Below are 20085 nucleotides of genomic sequence, written 5' to 3'. Positions count from 1 at the left end.
CTTGAATTAACATTCGTATAGTGTTAGCACTAACATTTACAGCCATGCTGGTTACCCTGTTATAATAAGGTAACTTGATTCAAGTGTAGATTAGCCCCTAGATGCAAACACACATGCCTATATGATAAATGGAGGACACAGTGTTACTGGGGAGCTTTCAGAAAAAAGGGGAGCCATGATCACCCGTGGAATCTCCAACATATCCACACCAACTTTTAGTTCAAAGTTACCCCACTTGGGGGAACTGAGTTGCAGTGTAGACCAGATTTGAAGCCATGAGCACAAAATTGCCCATTTTCTCAGCCCCACTATAGCCCTTTGCAGTCCTCTGGTAGCACAAAAGTGTAACCAAGATTCCTGAGCTTTCTCCCAACATGGAAGAAGTCCCCATATGGCAGAAAACTGGCATAGTAGTTCTATGCTACCACATCAACAGCCCCCCATGTAAGGGGATGATCAGGAAGAAGTGGCATAGCTGGAGAAGCGCTGTGTTTCATTAATCCCAGACTGCCAGAATGGGCCCTTAGGATCAAAGGCAATTGGGTATAGTTTGGAGCCACTGTGAGGCTGCACTAAATTGTGCGGGGGATGGAATTGGTGGCCTTAGACTAAACAGACCTGTAAAAAGTGGCATAAAGTCACCTTTGCCATCCCCTATTGTCCTAAATCAGTAGGTCCCCAACCCCTCATTTTCATGTGCAAAGAAGAACTGTTAGCAAACAGGTAGCTAGGATTCCAGTTACTAGTCTGAGCATGCAAGTACCCTTAATTCATGCCAGGGAGTAGTTTAATAGGTTAAATTGATGAATGAGCATTTTTGAAGGAAGTCCCATTGTGACTATGGCTGAAAATTTGGCCATCTGTGAAAAACAGTACCATTGTAAAGAAGTAAGTATGCTCAGAGTACTAACTGAAGCTTATGCTAAAATTCTTGAGGAAGAAGCTCTGCAAAATTGGTAGCTCATAATTGTTAAATATAAAACAAACAGCTGAGTGAGACTCTGAAAATGTTCACACCACAGTCTAGACAACACAGTGCCTAGACACTGCAATGATTGCCTAAATGCCTAAAATAGATTAGATAGAATCTAAAGGGAAATTACAGGGCTTGTATTAATAGAAGATCCACTCAGGCAATTTCAAATGGATCTAACTCAGAATTAACTAAATCAAGCAAGCATGGGTGACTATGCCCACTACTGCGTGCATACCAGTACCTTTCATTATTACTCTTGCAAAGCCTTAGAACAAGTATGTGTCACAGTAATTGTAGTATTAAACAGAGTAAAAGGCACCCTTATTGTACCAAAATAGAGTACCCAGACATTTCTGAATATCATCCTAATTTCATTTTACACTAATTACACCTGTACTTTCAGCTCCAAGGAGATGAACCACAATGGGAATTTAGAGTAACAGCCGTGTTAGTCTGTATTTGCAAAAAGAAAAGGAGTACTTGTGGCACCTTAGAGACTAACCAATTTATTTGAGCATCCGATGAAGTGAGCTGTAGCTCACGAAAGCTTATGCTCAAATAAATTTGTTAGTCTCTAAATTGCCACAAGTACTCCTTTTCTTAATGGGAATTTATTCACTAAGCTCACTGCTACTGAATACAGCATTTAGTCTTTGAAGAAGGGAATGCATTTCATTTCCCCATGATATCATTCACAATAAAAACATTGTTCTTATTTTCCTTGATTATTGAAGTGCACACTATGTGATTTTTTTTATTAAGAACTGATTTATAAATATTTTGAACAGCTACGGGTATGGAAAAATGCTACTTCGAAGATTCCAAATGTTACAGTTTGCAGAGTTCAGCAATAACGCATGCTATAGGAAGCAAACAAAGCCCTGGAACAGATATTTAAGACAATGTACAAGAGGTTCTCCCTAGGCACCAGTTCTAGAGGAGGATTTGTAGCTTCTGCTCAGATTACTTGCCCAGTGATGTAAAACCACTGAGGGATGGGTGAGTGGGTTTGCTGGTGGAAGGAGGAACTCTTGCAGTCCCTTCTAACCCTATGGTTCTATGATGCTCTGATTTATCCTCTTCCGCACGACAACTGTTGTTGGTAGAGAGTCTTGTCCTCACTGGGCCCATCCCAGTTTGGACTGAGAAACCACCTGGAACAGGAGGGGACCTGCCATTTCTGGGATGCCAAAGCAATCACTAAGCATGCTCACTACTAGTCCTTGATAATCAGATAAATTGGGGTCTGCAATTTCTCCCCTTGGAAAAGAGAGGGCACAAGCAGCCACATGAAGATTTACACAGTAACTCTTGAATCAGAATTTTTCCCTCTGAAGAGAAAGCAGCTTTGGTAGCTGAAAAATGGTCATGCAGCCTTCAGCATAAAGATTCAGTGGCTGCTCTGGACTGAATAGCATCCAGTGGAACTGAAAGCCAGAAGTACCCTTATAATCATTCTGCCATTTACCCCCTTGCAACACATATGGATTTCAAAAGGGAGTTCACTGCACAAACTGACAGCAATATACTGTTGTGAGTTGGGATCAACCTCATCTAAACTGTGGTGACTTCCACTCATTTAAAATAGCTGCGACAGACAGCTAAGTGGCCCTGCCTAAAGTAAAGGGGTATGCAACCCTGCCCAGTAATCTGGGCTTTGTGGAAAGAGGATCCACAGGGCATTATTTCTCAGTAGGGATGTGAGTGAAAGACAGACATAGCACAAGATGAAGGTCCACACAGGAAGAGAAAGAAAGACACACACACACACACACACACACAAACAGCCTGAACAAGCTGCTGAAAGAGTTCGGTGCTATGAGCAAGGAAGCTGTCTACTGTGTATTGTTTTCTCCTGTGTTCAGAGAAACAAGCCTTTGTATATTCTTTGAAAATAAACAAAATTGCATCAAAGATCCTAACTCCATCATCAATTTCTCCTTCTAACTACAACAATCTATTTGGCAGCCAGTATCAAGCGAAGTGACCGAGGGGTTGGCCCTGGGGCTGGTTTTGTTCAACATCTTCATTAATGAATTGGATGATGGGATGGATTGCACCCTCAGCAAATTTGCAGATGACACTAAACTGGGTGGAGAGGCAGACAAACTGGAGGGTAGGGATAGGGTTCAGAGTGACCTAGACAACTTGGAGGATTGGGCCCAAAAGAAATCTGGTGAAGTTGAACAAGGATAAGTGCAGAGTCCTGCACTTAGGATAAAAGAATCTCATGCACTTCTACAGGCTGGGGACTGACTGGCTATGTGGCATTTCTACAGAAAAGGACCTGGGGATTACAGTGGACTAGAAGCTGGATATGAGTTAACAGTGTGCCCTTGTTGCCAAGAAGGCTAACAACATATTGGGCTGCTTTAGCAGGAGCATTGCCAACAGATCAAGGGAAGTGATTATTCCCCTCTATTCGGCACTGGTGAGGCCAAATCTGGAGTATTGTGTCCAGTTTTGGGCCCCCCACTACAGAAAGGATGTGGACAAATTGGATAGAGTCCAGCGGAGGGCAACGAAAATGATTAGGGGGCTGTGGCACATGACTTATGAGGAGAGGTTGAGGGAACTGGGCTTGTTTAGTCTGCAGAAGAGAAGAGTGAGGGGGGATTTGATAGCAGCTTTCAACTACTTGAAGGGGAGGTTCCAAAGAGGATGGAGCTAGGCTGTTCTCAGTGGTGGTAGATGACAGAACAAGGAGCAATGGTCTCAAGTTGCAGTGGGGGAGGTCTAGGTTGGATATTAGGAAACACTATTTCACTAGGAGGGTGGTGAAGCTTTGGAATGGGTTACCTAGGGAGGTGGTGGAATCTCCATCCTTAGAGGTTTTTAAGGCTCAGTTTGACAAAGCCCTGGTTGGGATGATTTAGTTGGTGTTGGTCCTGCTTTGAGCAGGGGGTTGGACTAGATGACCTCCTGAGGTCTCTTCCAACCCTAATCTTCTATGATTCCATTATTCTAACCCATAGGGCCCCAAACTTAGACTAACCATTGCAGTCAATAGGTGTAACAATACAATAAGCTTTCTTCCACAGCGAACAACCTCAAGCACCATCATTTTATTGGCTGGTATGTCCATTTTTCTTAAAAGGAAAAAAAATCCTCATTTTCTCTGAGAATGATCTCTTATGAGTGATTTCAGAGACTAATGAAAAGCTTAGTGTGCATTTTTCTCTGTTCAGTTCATAGTCCAAGTTCTTGTACAACAGAAATGGCTCCTAAAACAGGTGCATATATGCAGTGTAGAAAAATAAATGTTAATTTTTGCCTGTATTCCAATGGCAGTGGCACCTTCTATGTTGTCATCCTCCAACCTCTCATCATCTCCCCAATGCAGATGTTCCTATCCAGAGCAGGAAGAATCTGTGCAAGATCAGGGCCATAAATCCCATTGCTGGATCAGTGGCTGTGAGTATATAACTCATGTTCCCAACTTCTAGAGCCCATTTCAGAATGGCCATCTGCAGCTTAGTGCACAGACAGCCTACAGAGAAGTCCTTAAAGTACTTTGGAGGGGGCCAGATAATTTCCACCCTATGTTCCTTCTCTGACCCATGGTGATATGAGTTAAAGATATCCAGGAATTTTAACCCCCAACAAAGATTTAGCAACAGCCAGAATATTTATTTAAATTAGAGTTAGGACTGAGCCACAAAGCTTGGAGACAAATCTCAGTTTGTTCAGAGTCTGTCAGTACTGAACTGAATAATTTCAGGTTATTACAGGAATAGTCTGGGGTCAGAAAGTTTTGACCTTCATATCCTTGGATGAAAAGTGCTAAGTATATTCAAAGTATCATTATTACAATATGGAACCTTAATTGGTCCAATAAAAAGCCCAAAGTCAGTGAGAATAGTTTTTTGAACACAAAGTTAAGGATTGAAAACTATTCTGTAGTATCTGGATTATTGCATTAACACTCATCTAAATAGCATATATCCATTTACTGTAAGTACTAGTCCTAAAGTTGCTGTTTTGTAGCAGGGTGCTGGTGCAAAAGCACCTAATTAGCCCCTGCTCAGTCAGCTCCAATCAAGAGAAAAGATTGGGGCTGGTGGAACAGGCATGATGCCTGGCCGTGGGATTGGCCCCACCTGCGGGCCTGACAAGCCAGCAGCTATAAGGGCTGGGAGCCAGTATAAAGAGAGGAGCCAGAGGGAAAGGTCAGGCTCCTGGCTGTGGGTTGACTGCTAGCCAAAGCAGGCACTAACCCTGTAAGCCTTGTAAATAGCGTAACAGTGGTGGTGGGAGAACTGTGTGTGTAAATAAAGCTACGGGTGCTGCATAACTGGAAGCCTCTCTGAGCTTTATTGGGGCAGTCAGCGGGCCCCAGCAGGAGGGAACGAAGCTTCTGGGGCAGAGGACCTGTCACAGGCCTATAGGCATCTCTATATTTCAGTGAGATAACCTGTTCTAGGTGAAAAGCTTGAGCTAGAAATATTCCTCTAGCAATAATTGATTGTCTCAGGGTAAATATTAGTAATATATTGAAGAATGTATATTTTTATCTCTCAATAGGAAGAAGACAGAAAATGTGCTATCAAGTAACTCTAATAAAGCAAAGACTATGCCATATTACACTGCTGCAAGAAAAATAAAAGCGACAATCCTAAATCAATAGTAATTTTAGCAATATTGATAGCACTCTTTAAAATTACCACGCTGACCGCAAAACAGAGCTCTGTCTCATCAGCTGCAAAGGCCACAGCGGACTGAGCTATTCACTAATGTGGTTTGTATGAAACAGACTGGGCATTACTCTGTTCTCGATACAAGTAGTTTAATACAAATAAAAATGAGTGAGGTTTGTCGTATAAGCAAATAGGCCATTAAATGACATAGCTGCTTTCAGGGGAGGCGATCTGTTATACATTTATATCTAATGGTTGTTTTTAATAAAGCTCCAAACAACCCACCACAGCTCTCCCCACCAGCAGAGCAGCCGCCCTGTTGTAATTCCCAAGAGACAGGAAAAATTTCTCTCTGCCAGGAGGTACATTCACTACAAAGACAGGGCAGCTGCCAGTGCCACTGCTACTTCCCACCAGAGAAGCAGCTCTGCAGCTGGAAATTACTCAGGATTGGTGCTGAATCCTTGTCTCTTTTTTTCTCTATTTTACTCCCCAGAGTGGATTTTTCATGCCAGGAGTCTGTGCCGGGTTCCAGCCAGTGACATAGGTACTCAGGCAGTCCTCTCTGATCTCAGATGTTAAAATGTTCATTCTTTACTTAAAAGTCAGAAGCCACAAAATAATTTTGCTACTTCTTTAATAGCGCATTAACACCAAACCTGTTGTGCCCCACCCTATGTACCACATGCAGGCAGAAGTCCTACTGAAAGAACTGAGATTTTATCTTGCATTTGGACAATAGGGTCAAACCACGTAACTTCAGTTACATGGTCCTACATCCATCGCAATGGTAAAGTGGATCGCAATGGCAAAAGTTAGGTAAGGAATTTAAAAGATGGGGTAAAATAACCCAGCCAAACACTCCTGCCTTATACCATTACTTTTGCCATTCTGTCCCCTATTTCCACAGAAGCATTATAAGAGAAGAAGTGAGAAACCAGGCACTTGGAAAGAAAGCTCACTCTTAGATTTCAGCTGCCAGCTCAAAGCTGTAGGTGATACGTTGCAAGAAGACACCTAAACACCCCATCCACTTTCATTTCAAGGGGAAAGAAATCCAAACATATATTTTAATTTGCATGCACAAAGCATCCATTTTAAAGAAAAAGTTGTTCATGACTTTCATTAATATCACTTGTGAAAAAAGAATCTTTTTTGCAAAACAATTTAATTTCTGGACAAAATTTTTCAACAGCAATATTCATTAACAGAGGTCTTAATATTGGAAACCAACATTTTTGAGTCATGCAGTTACCAAGTGTAACCTCAGACCTCATTCTATTATATGTTATTGCTCACGAAGAAATGAGTTTTATATAAAGTTCTTTGTATTACACCTAATCCACCTCACTTAAAGTGCCAATGAAAGACCCCCGTTGTCTTGAATGAGAGGCAGATTGGGCCCTAAAAGGTTATTGTTATATAATGCTCAAATTGTGGGAAGGCTGAAAGTGATTTTATGTTCCACACACTCCCAAAACAGAAAGAAATCTCTAACCTTTTTTGAACTTGTTTCAAACAGTAGCAGTAAGTGGTAATACAAACATCTACTCACTGATCCTACTTAAGCACTATAAAATATTTTAAATCATTCACGTAGCTCTATTGTACATAGACCTAAAAATAACAAGCATTTTGGTTCACTGGCAATTCCAAAAATATTAAACAAATAATAGTTTGGGTTCGAACAAAACATTTAGTTTGACACAAAATTTCAATTTTGACCCATTTTAGAGGTTTGATTTTATTATTATTAAATAAAGGAAATTTAAAAATAAAACATGGTTTCAAACTGAAAAGAAAAATCAAAACATTTAATTTAGAAGAGAATCATAACAAAATGTTTTGATATTTTTGGAATTTTAGGATCCCCCTAATACCAACAATTTGGCAGAACCAAAGAAATTCACAGAATGTTTTGTGGAAAAAAGTCCAGCACTCGTCTATAATACTTGATAATGCATTCTGTATTACAATGATGATTGCAACAAAAATAATTAGGGATATAGAATGATTTCTATATGAGGACAGATTAATAAGACTGGGACTTTTCATCTTGGAAAAGAGGCGACTAAGGGGGGATATGATAGAGGTCTATAAAATCATGAGTGGTATAGAGAAAGTAAATAAGGAAGTGTTATTTACTCCTTCTCATAATACAAGAACAAGGGGCCATCAAATGAAATTAATAGGTAGCAGGTTTAAAACAAACTCAAGAAAGTATTTTTTCATTCAATGCACTGTCAACCTCTGGAACTCCTTGCCAGAGGGTGTTGTGAAGGCCAGTACTATAATGCAGTTCAAAAGGGAGCTAGATAGATTCATGGAAGATAGGTCAATCAATGGCTATTAGCCAGAATGGGCAGGAATGGTGTCCCTAGCCTCTATTTTCCAGAAGCTGGGATTGGGTGACAGGGGATGGATCACTTGATGATGACCTGTCTGTTCATTCCCTTTGGGGCACCTGCCATTGGCCACTGTCAGAGGACAAGATATTGGGCTTGATGGACCTTTGGTCTGACCCAATATGGCCGTTCTTATGATCTTACGTAATGGTCCTGGCTCCTCTAGCATTACCAACCTCTACTCTGACTGTACACCATTGTTGTGTTCTCCTGATCCTTTGAGTTGCCAGATGCAAATTCAGCCCCTGGTATAAATCAGAGCAGACATAAATGCACTTGAGTAGCCAGCATAAACTAATGTCTCTGAAAGGATGCTTACACCAGTTAGAAAAACACACTATGCACTCCATCTACTCCGTGGGCATGTCTCCTATGCCTGGGGTGGGAGATCTTTCATTCACAAACTGTGAAGATGAATATAGTGTATTCTGAACAAACTCAACTTTATTAAACCCTGTGGCCTGCTCTCTCCATGTGGTTAAGTTGGTTTCTGCCTAACTCCTTGTGTTTCCTGTTGCACTAGTGTCCTGTTTACAACAGTCCCTCAAGGGAACCTGGGCCCTCCAAGTCCAGTTCCACTGACCATGATAAAGGGGATAGAACCATGAACTGTGGCATACAGAAGACAGCTACTCTGGCTCTATGCTAGCCAGAAATTCCCCATGCCAGGTTAATTATCAGCTGTGTAGGTCAGCTTTATACCTCCTTTGTGCCAGAGAAGTGCAATGGGGCTCAGAGCCTGGCTTGGGACTTTGCCCAATATTTATAAATTAACAAAACAGCAATATGTGCTATTTTTAAATATCACTTTTTATTGTTTGTTTTTAACCTTAATGAGCAGGTGAAACCAGATAATATAGACCAGAATAGTCATTTACAACTTAATGCTCTTCTTATAATCACAGGAGTGCTTATTTTCTAAGGTCCCTTGAAATAAAGAACCTTTATACTAATTTGCCTTCCAAGGAAAAATGTCTCTTTAAAAAAAAAAGCTCAGTTTGAGAAACTTTATATCTGTATTCCCTCTAGAGCTATAATTCAGTTTGAAGTATCTGAAAAATATAACTTAAAATTACCCTTATTTGCTAAAAAGGTGACAAGCTGCTTGCATTAAACACATACCACATTCTGGGAGATGTCATTTATCATGCTGGAGGACATGTATCCCATTCATAACCAAGGCCCAGGGCGAGCTGTGCTGGGTACAAATGTGCCTGAACCCCATGGATAGTACTGGCCTGGCTAGCGCCACTGCTGCTTCCCATGTTTCACTACTATTTTTAGTGTGCTAGCTCAGATCAGAGCTAGTGCGAGTATGTCTGCACGAGCTAAGAATCACAACCCTGTCTCCTAGTGTACATATAGCCTAAAGGAAGTTTACTGATAAATTCAAAGCACTACCAAGTCTCAGGCCATGTCTACACTACCACTTATATCGGCAAAAGTTACATCGGTCAGGGGTGTGAAAAAAACACCCTCCTGAGCAACACAAGGGGTCGTGTTCACAGTGCTGTGTCTGCAGCAGAGCTTCTCCCACCAACATAGTTACTGCCCCTCGTTGGGGGTGGTTTAACGGTGTTGACAGGAGAGCTCTCTCCCGTTGGCATAGAACGACAACACAAGAGATCTTACAGCGGCGCCATGGCGTTAGTTCAGCTGTGCTGCTGTAAGGTCTCTAGTGTACACGTAGCCTGCGTCTACACTACAGCCATAGGGTAGTTCTCCTGGAGTTTATCAAGGTAGAGGTGGATGACAAATTAAGATTTTTTTGATTCAGAAAAATTGCAGATTTTTTTACATGTGTATCTTCATTCCTGTGTATGTTTTTAGATAATTTTTGTATGCGCATTTCTCTCACATTCAGGTCTATAAAATGCCACAGCTTGAGCAGGATTTTAAGTGTCTACACACCTTATCCAGACAGCCCACTATGGCCTTACAGAAAAACAACAACTTTTTCCTTTATACAGATCACTATTACACAGCCCATAATTAATTTGGACACTAACTGTAGGGTATTTATATATTTAAGACAGCCTAAAGTTTCAGTGGTTCTAGTAATGTGACTGATTAGGTTCCAGAACGTCACAGACCTGAAAACTATCTTCAAGATCAAACTTATAACCCTTACCTCCTTACTTGTGTTTGCTACATAGTTAAGATGTTCTATGTTTCACTCATCTTCACTTGCATAGGTTAAAATTAATACACTACATGGTGCTCACTAAACTTGTTGGTGAAAATGGAAGGAAGACTTGGACTTAAACTGGTGCCAATGGCTTAAGGAGTCAATTAAACCTGCTTTTGGCCACTTTATATTAGTTATTTTAGGGTCAGACTTAGCAACAACTACTTGCCTTATGAATAAGTTCATACTACTGACCTATGAAGCACAAGTGTCTGTCCCCCATCTAGTGATTGGAAACATTAGAGGATATGAGCCTATTACTGCTTCCAGCTAATGAACTTAGGGCTAGAAGCACAAAGGCACTTGGATGTTGCAACGATGACAGTTATAATGCTTAACTCTTAGATGCCCTGAAGCTCAGTGGAATTCACAGCCCTGAGCTGAGTGACCAGGCTCCCTATATTCATATAAATAATTAAGTATTAATTTGGCCATTGATAACGCAAGAATGACGCTACAGCCCAGTCAGTGGTTAGGGCACTCACCTGGGCGGTGGGAGTCTTGGTTTCAAGACCCTGCTCCAAATCAAGAGAGCAACAATTCAAACCTTCCCTAAACGATCGGCTATTGGACAGACATACACATTCTGCTCATGCCAGCTCTCTTTTATAGGTCTGTAGAACACATACCAGGTTGGGGCCCCAGGCAAAATAAATGGGTTTGTGAATCCTGCCAGGTTTTAGGCAGGAACAGCTCAGCGACATCAGGACTTAGACTGTTTGGCATGTGCCCACCAGCAGAAACTTAGGCAACTAGGGAATTTAGGCACCTACAAGCTTAAATGGCAACTGAATAGGGGGTTTTGAAGACCTCAGCAGTGCCTAAATTGTTCACTTACACACCTAACTCCCATTGTGGATCAAGCCCTTCATCTTTTCACACAAGTGGTAGAGGTTTCTGCTTTGGAACTAGGGGTGTTTGATTCAATCCTTGTCGATGAACGCATTAGTAGGTTATGCTGACATTTCCATCTCACCCCCATTTTGTCTTTATTACCCTTCTTCTGCTGGTCTGGATCTGTAATAATGCCAAGCCATTCCACCAATCAGTCTGTCTCAAATGCGTATGATAAATTATACAAACATGCACCATAGATGTCTATCACTGAGTCAGAATAAAAATCATGCCCTCACCTTAAGTACTTAGGTAATACTTTTAGTGCTGTAATTTAAAATGAAGTAATAAGCAGACAGGAAAAGCCTTTCCTTCTTCCAAAAATATTGTCATGAATTTAAAATATAAGTAATTTTATTATTACATCAATTATGAAAATTGAAGATAAGACAGAGTAGGAGTTTAAATGTCTCTGACAATATATAGTGTTGTTGAACTCCTCCATACATCAAAAGTGACAGATGCATAATGAGACTTTTTTAAAATAAAGAATCCAGTAGCTGAAGATTATATCAACGACTAGATAATTTTCATCAGTATTGACGTTTGGTGAAGTTGTGCTGTTCAGCACACATTTTTTCCCTTTTAGAGTGGAATAAGTTTTACAGTCTGTGTTGAAAATGTAACCCATGAGAATGAAATTCACCCTGAAGTATGGGGACTGTCAACAGATAACCAGATACAGATGACCCTGACACAGCAGAAAACCTGATACAAACAGAAAAATAAATGCTCTAAATAGCTGGGCCCTTCACCAACTCTGCATAGTCCAGCACAGATAGAAGATTGGAGCCTAACTGGGAAAGAGGCAAAGTGATGGCCACTGAGTACAAAGTTACACATTACTATGCTGGCTTTGAGATCCCATAAAGCCTTCAGCCACAAGTCTTCTCTAATTTTGGTGCCCTATAATAATATAAGAGTCTCCGTTTTTCAATACATTTCTAGCCCTTAAATCTTACCTTTGAAATAGAAACTGATGCACTCTAGGGTTGAAATTTTGGCATTGAGCTTTTCTAACATTGACATTCCCTCACCATCACTCAGGGATGGCATTTGGGGTCCAGACAAATCATGGCCATTGATCCCTTGATTTCTGAGAGACTGGGGTTCTGTCTAGTCCTGACTCCACCACAACATTTCCTGTGTGGCTTATCCTCATTTAACAAGTGGAGAAACAGATACAGAGAGCGGTTAATACTCCTTCCGGTGGTAGAAAGTTGCTTTAGAATCACAACATATCACATTACATGGAAGAACCACTGTAGACATTTCTCCCAACAAAATACTGAAAAAGAAATAAATAAAATGGGCAGTTACGATATATCACAAACTCATCCTCCCTGTTTGTCTGCCATTTAGCTGTGTGTCATATTTAAGGTTTTTCACTCAGTACGGTTTTTAGATTGCAAATTTTTTTATTCCATGAAAGAGTGTGCAGTATTGTCCTCTTACCTTCTGGATTTGTAATAGTACCAAAAGTACTAAAAAGACTGTTTTCCTTGTATGTGCACTTTGATTTTCCATTAACAGCAACATGAGTATGTGAAAAAAACAGATAATTTAAAATAAGTTTGCTCGGAGGTATCTGGTTAGATTCCAACGTATAACAACTTCCATCACATGTTAAGATAATGCATTTACATGTATACAGTTTATGTTTGGTATATTGACAACATTTGTTTGTGCCCAAGGCAGTTAAACACTGAAAATAAATCTCATCTTACCCCTAGAGAATTTCTACCTTGGTTAAGGTTCAAGATGGAGCTGCCTTCACCATGACATGTTTCTGAATAAAGACACTCATATATAAATTGCTAGTACTTTAAACCTTGCAATCACAGCTATTCAAGGGAATAAACAAAATCTACTTTGCCAAATATATGTTGTGCTCATTTAACATACATCATCTCAGGATTCAGCTTATTGCCATATTTGGGGTCGGGAAGGAATTTTCGTCCAGGGCAAATTGGAAGAGGCCCTGGAGGTTTTTTGCCTTCCTCTGTAGCATGGGGCACGAGTCACTTGCTGGAGGATTCTCTGCTCCTTGAAGTCTTTAAACCATGATTTGAGGACTTCAGTAGCTCAGCATAGGTGAGAGGTTTATTGCAGGAGTGGGTGGGATTCTGTGATTCTGTGGCCTGCATTGTGCAGGAGGTCAGACTAGATGATCATAATGGTCCCTTCTGACCTTAATAGCTATGAATCTATGAATCTACAAATAGAGAACCAGAGGTGAGAGTTTCAGAATAATGAGTGATTTTCACAGAAAGAACTCAAGGCACTTTAAAAGATAGGTAAGTTATTATACCCATTCTAAAGATAGGGAAATTGAGGCATGGAGAGACCAAGCAACTTTCTTAATTTCACAGAACAAGACCATAACAGAGCATGTAATAAATAATTTAATTTCGTACACTACCACTCATTTTTTTTAAATGTTTTCTTTTAAATAGTAACAGTCTAGTACTATAAAGTGAATACTATGCTTTCACTAAAGATGCTGAACTTGCTGCCAAATAGTTAAAGATATAATATTTTAAAAGAAATCCTTACGGAATGGGAAAATTGCAAGTAGTTGCTGGCTTTGATCAGGTCGGGGGGGGGGGCGGGGAATCAATCTCCAATATTTCCCGGCCTTTAACTTGTGTCAGTTGTTAAATTAGCAAGTACCAGAGAAAGAACTTAAAGTGACCCGTAAAGAATAAAAACTGGGCATGTGCCCTTTAGTATTTATGGTGTATAATGAAAGGTTCAGAGGAGGTCCCCGCCCCCTCCTTGTAGAATTCTTCCCTATCATGGATGCAGGCTGTATCACTGAACCAGCTCCGGAAAGTCTTAAAAGCAGTTCTCCTTACATTCTTAGGGCAAGTAACAACCTACTCTGAAAGATTGCCATGGCTGGGCTCTGCACCTTATGTTTAGGTTCCTTTCTCCCCCTAAAAGGAGATTCCTTGTCTTTATATCTCCTCCTTTATTTCTTCCAAGCACCTCATTTTGGCCTCTTTCAGCAGAAAGGAAAATTTTAAGGGTTTTGACTGAAGTTTAGCAAAAAAGTTACTTAAAACTTTAAATAAAAAAGAGAGTGTCATAAATATAAAGTGAAGGCTAAACACTTTTAAAATCCCTCCTGGCCAGAGGAAAAATCCTCTCACCTGTAAAGGGTTAAGAAGCTAGGATAACCTTGCTGGCACCTGACCAAAATGACCAATGAGGAGAAAAGATACTTTCAAAAGCTGGGAGGAGGGAGAAAAACAAAGGGTCTGTGTCTGTCTGTGTGATGCTTTTGCCGGAGACAGAACAGGAATGGAGTCTTAGAACCTAGAAAGTAATCTAGCTAGATATGCGTTAGATTATGATTTCTTTTAATGGCTGAGAAATTGAGTTGTGCTGAATAGAATGAATATTCCTGTCTGTGTGTCTTTTTGTAACTTAAGGTTTGGCCTAGAGGGATTCTCTATGTTTTGAATCTAATTACCCTCTAAGGTATTTACCATCCTGATTTTACAGAGGTGATTCTTTTTACTGTTTCTTCTATTAAAATGTTTCTTTTCAAGAACTGAATGCTTTTTTTTATTGTTCTAAGATCCAAGGGCTTGGGTCTGTGGTCACCTATGCAAATTGGTGAGGATTTTTACCAAACTTTCCCCAGGAAGTGGGGTGCAAGAGTTGGGAGGATTTTTGGGGGAAAGACATTTCCAAACAACGCTTTCCTAGTAACCCTAATAAACATTTGGTGGTGGCTGTAGAAGTCCAAGGGCAAAGGGTAAAATAGTTTGTACCTTGGGGAAGTTTTAACCTAAGGTGGTAAAAGTAAGCTTAGGAAGTTTTCATGCAGGTCCCCACATCTTTACCCTAGAGTTCATAGTGGGGAAGGAACCTTGACAGAGAGTCTAGGATAACAGAAGATATTTTTTGGAGAAATAGCTGCTGCTTAAATATTTTTATAGCAGCTACCTCACCTTTCCCCCGGAGAAAGAGAGAGACACATAGTAGGGGAAAAAGGGAAAGGGATTATTTAAATCCGGATCTTGCACGGATGTATCCCTGAAGCTATACAGAACCCCAATTACTTAGTGCAGCCTCACTCAGGCATAGGGATCCATTACTATAGACTGGAGTCTCAGGTCCAAATCTGGACCATTTAGAAGTGCCTGAAAACAGATTCACATCTTTTCACCCTTCTAAGGTTGATAAACAAAGTTCCACAATGCAGTTTTCTATTTGTGTTTATGCAGTGCTGTTGTAGCTGTGTTGGGCCCAGGATATTAGAGAGAAAAGTTGGGTGAGGTACTCACTTTTATTGGACCAACTTCTGTTGACGAGAGACATAAGCTTTCAATCTTACACACAGGACTAAGCTTAAAAATTTGCCTCTCTCACAAAAAGATGTTGTTCCAGTAAAAGATATTAGCTCATCCACCTTCAGAGGGGTAGCTGTGTTAGTCTGTATCCACAGAAACAAAGAGGAGTCCAGTGGCACCTGAAAGACTAACAGATTTATTTGGACGTAAGCTTTCATGGATACAAAACCCCACTTCCATTCAGAAAAGGAGTACTTGTGGCACCTTAGAGACTTAGAAATTTATTTGAGCATAAGCTTTCTTGAGCTACAGCTCACTTCATCTATAGCTTACAGCTATAGCTCACGGAAGCTTATGCTCAAATAAATTTGTTAGTCTCTAAGGTGCCAGAAGTACTCCTTTTCTTTTTGTGGATACAGACTAACACGGCTGCTACTCTGAAACCTGTCACTTCCATCCACCGGACTCACCGACCTCGTAGCTCTACTTGCATGTCTGGTTTTTCAGAAGCACCTTTTAAAAACAACAGTTCAGAAGGCTACCCTTTGCCAAAATTTCCCTCCCTTCCACAAAAGGTGTGTTTCAGTGGTGCTGCATCCATTTAATTTGTAAAGTAGTTTGTTAAAATAAATATAAGATATTATATTAGAAGGAACTCACTGTACTTCAGCAAACGGGAACAACAGAAGATAAAGCAGATGTTTTTTTTTAGGAAAGGGGAATACAAGATTACCTTCCCCTCTTCTATAAATGTTGGCTAGGAATTTTACTCTACAGCCTCACCCACACAAGGAGCACACCTCCTTGCACTCACACTGCACCCTTCATCACATGAAAAACTAAGCACCTTCCCTGTATTCCCATAATTAAGTGCAATTAAGGCAATTAACACCTCATTTAGCTACACACCTGCAGTGGCTTTATTTTCAAAGCACTGCATAGAAACCTGTCCATTATTTTCTGAGTTAAAAGTCTTGGCTAGATTATGCAGAAAATGAAAGTGCAGAACATGAATAGTAAAACAGTGCTACCCTTGAGAAAAATAAACAATGAAACTTAGGCCTTTTCTACACTACACTGTTTTTTCGACAAAAGTCAGCTTTCATCGACAAAACAGTGGAGGTGTACACACTACAATGCTCTTTCCACCAACAAAACTCTCCTGCTTTGCCAACAAAATAAAACTCAACAGGAGGCATAGAGCTTTTTGCAGCAAACTTGTATTGACAGAGTGTCAGTGTACACACCACTCTTGGTTATATCACTGTAAATGGCCTCCATTTCCCACAATGCCCATCCTGACCACTCTGGTCAGCAGTTTGAACTCTTCTGCCCTACACCTTGGTACACAGGAATCCACCCATCCCCCTTTAAAGGCCTGGAAATTTTTGAAATTCCACTTCCTGTTTGCTTGGCATGAAGAGATCACATTGCATCTTCCCAGCTGACCATGGCACCTCCACGAAGCAAATGCTCTCCCACTTGGAGCACACCTGAGATGTTGGATCTGCTGGCACTTTGGGGAGAGGAGGCTGTGCAATTCCAGCTCCACTCCAGCCGTAGGAACTTTGATACCTATGGTCAGATTTCTCATGGCATGTTGGATAAGGACTATGAAATGGGAAGATAAAGGAGCTGAGGCAGGCATACCAGAAGGCAAGGGAGTCAAACCGTCACTCTGGTGCTGAACAGAAGACCTGCTGCTTCTGTAACGAGTTGGATGCAATCCTTGGCAGCGACCCCATCTCCACTGCCAAGAGCCCCATGGATACTTCGGCGGGATTGCAGACCGTGGACAGTGGACTTAACCCCAAAGACGACGTCATGGACGAGGAAGTCAAGTTGGAGGACGATGTGGAGCACACGGCAGGGTCATCTGATGGGGTGGTGAGTCAGGACCTCTTTTCCTTTCCAAATGGGTCTAGCCAATCCCAGCAGTCCACCTCTAGCACGCATAATGTAGGAGAGGAGAGCTCTGGTAAATGATCTTTTTGAGTTGTTGCTGCTCGGTTATATGAAGTAGAACTGCCCTTTGCCTTTTACATTCTAGAAATGGGTGAAGGGATAGAAATGTACAAGACTAGCTGTGTTTCCATTACTTCACATTCCCCTGTGCAGCTAAGCAGTGCAGTAGAACAGTGTGTTAATGCACACTGAAATTTCACGGGAATCCTCCAGAGAGATCTCTTGGAAACTTTCCTGCAGGTACTTGCCAATCCACTGCTGAAGTTTCCTTGACAGAGCTGCTTTGTTCATTCCCCCACTGTAGGAAAGTTTCCCTTGCCAATCAGCAATCACTTGTGCAGGTACCAAAGCAGCACACACGCAAGCAGCAAAGGGACCTGGTCTGAAGTCACATGCATGTAGGAGATGCACCCTTGCTTACCCTCAGGAGTGAGATATCAGTTTCAATAACCCCATCTGTGGAAAATGGTGGGAGAATTTACAATATTGTCCTTAGTCGCCCACAGTGATCCCCTTAAAAAAACACTGAGACCCTTCGCCCTATCTGCCCTCCCCTTGCCTCTCCCCCTGGCCTAAACTCATGTTTAGGTATTCGCTGAGGGACAGTGAGAAACTAATTTGTATTTTTAAAAGGTGCATTTTTCTATAATGATTCGATGCTGTCCGTGCACTAACAATCATGCTTTTGTTTCTTGTGCTTCTGCATATGTGGCCTTCAGGGGAATGTCCTACAAACCGGCAGAGCGCCTCTGCCAGATAAGGAAGCAACCAAGAAAGAGCAAGGAGAATCATAGAATCATAGAATATCAGAGTTGGAAGGGACCTCAGGAGGTCATCTAGTCCAACCCCCTGCTCAAAGCAGGACCAATCCCCAACTAAATCATACCTGCCAGGGCTTTGTCAAGCCTGACCTTAAAAACCTCAAAGAAAGGAGATCCCACCACCTCCCTAGGTAACGCATTCCAGTGTTTTACCACCCTCCTAGTGAAAAAGGTTTTCCTAATATCCAAACTAAACCTCCCCCACTGCAACTTGAGACCATTACTCCTTGTTCTGTCATCTGCTACCACTGAGAACAGTCTAGATCCGTCCTCTTTGGAACCCCCTTTCAGGTAGTTGAAAGCAGCTATCAAATCCCCCCTCATTTTTCTCTTCCGCAGACTAAACTATCCCAGTTCCCTCAGCCTCTCCTCATAAGTCATGTGTTCCAGTCCCCTAATCGTTTTTGTTGCCCTCCGCTGGATGCTTTCCAATTTTTCCACATCCTTCTTGTAGTGTGGGGCTCAAAACTGGACACAGTACTCCAGATGAGGCCTCACCAATGTCGAATAGAGGGGAATGATCATGTCCCTCGATTTGCTGGCAATGCCCCTACTTATACATCCCAAAATGCCATTGGCCTTCTTGGCAACAAGGGCACACTGTTGACTCATATCCAGCTTCTTGTCCACTGTAACCCCTAGGTCCTTTTCTGCAGAACTGCTGCTGAGCCATTCGGTCCCTAGTCTGTAGCGGTGCATGGGATTCTTCTGTCCTAAGTGCAGGACTCTGCACTTGTCCTTGTTGAACCTCATCAGATTTCTTTTGGCCCAATCCTCTAATTTGTCTAGGTCCCTCTGTATCCTATCCCTACTCTCCAGTGTATCTACCTCTCCTCCCAGTTTAGTGTCTCCTCCCAGTTTAGGAGGACATGTTTCGAGAGGTGCTCCAATCCTACGTGGCCAAAAACAAAAACTCCAGGCGTGGAGAGAGACTTTAAAAGAAAATTATAACTAGACAGGCAAGACATAAAGGAGAGCCAGGAACAAATTTTAATGGGTCAGGAGCAGATGATAAAAGTGATGGAGGAGCAAACAGAAGTGTTGAAGTTCCTAATCACGCTGCAGGCAGAATTCATGCCTGCTTGGCCCACCCTATGCAGCCAATACAGAACTGCTTTCCATGTCCTCCCAAAATTTCTCCCATGCATTCCTTAAAACTTCTTGGCCCATCTCGATACCCCATTCACTCCACTGCTTCGGACAGCTTCCGAAATGATAGCTGGACTTACACACAGGTATGAGAGTCTACACTGACCTTTATTGTTATCTCCCTTCCCACCAACCTTTTTATGTGTTTTGTTAATTGGCATTTAATAAAAATATACTCTCTGAAAGATAACCAATCTTTATTTGTCTTCTACACTTGGTGGTTGCTTCTGGAATTAATATACAGTGGTAATTTGATCATACAAATCACAATCCGGAAGCATCAAAATTTTCATGCAATATGGCAAGTTAACAAAAGTACATCAGGTTTCAGAGTAACAGCCGTGTTAGTCTGTATTCGCAACAAGAAAAGGAGTACTTGTGGCACCTTAGAGACTAACCAATTTATTTGAGCATAAGCTTTCGATAAGCATCCGATGAAGTGAGCTGTAGCTCACGAAAGCTTATGCTCAAATAAATTGGTTAGTCTCTAAGGTGCCACAAGTACTCCTTTTCTTTTTGCAAAAGTACGTCAGAGTGCTGTATAGAATGACAGATTACTGGTGCTTATTGTCAAAATGGTGTGTCAAATCCTCCTTGATTCGAATAGCCCCCTGTTGTGCCCCACTAGTTGCCCTTATATCTGGCTGCACAAAATCAGCCACCAGGTGATCCACCTCCATGCTCCACCCCAGGGGAAACTTTTCACCCTTAGCTTCACAGATATTATGGAGTGCACAGCAGGCTGC

General features: G+C 41.4%; 1 protein-coding gene across 23 annotated transcripts in view; it reads right to left on the bottom strand.

The window, feature by feature from the left end:
* The window catches only part of NRXN1 (neurexin 1), a 1233750-nt gene that overhangs the window by 1083446 nt on the left and 130219 nt on the right, over positions 1–20085 (bottom strand). The window contains exons 4-5 of one of the 23 annotated variants that reach the window (XM_077811985.1): positions 12595–12601; positions 4274–4296 (exon numbers count right to left, since the gene is read on the bottom strand). The exons of the other annotated variants lie outside the window; for them this stretch is intronic. Coding sequence (XP_077668111.1) covers positions 4274–4296; positions 12595–12601 — 30 coding nt within the window. The remainder of the gene's footprint in view (positions 1–4273; positions 4297–12594; positions 12602–20085) is intronic. 23 annotated transcript variants of the gene reach the window in all.

This window comes from Eretmochelys imbricata, chromosome 3 (assembly GCF_965152235.1).
Source record: "Eretmochelys imbricata isolate rEreImb1 chromosome 3, rEreImb1.hap1, whole genome shotgun sequence".
Taxonomy (NCBI): domain Eukaryota; kingdom Metazoa; phylum Chordata; order Testudines; family Cheloniidae; genus Eretmochelys; species Eretmochelys imbricata.
The sequence above is the reverse complement of the archived record's forward strand: the minus strand, read 5'-3'. Positions and strand labels throughout refer to the sequence as shown.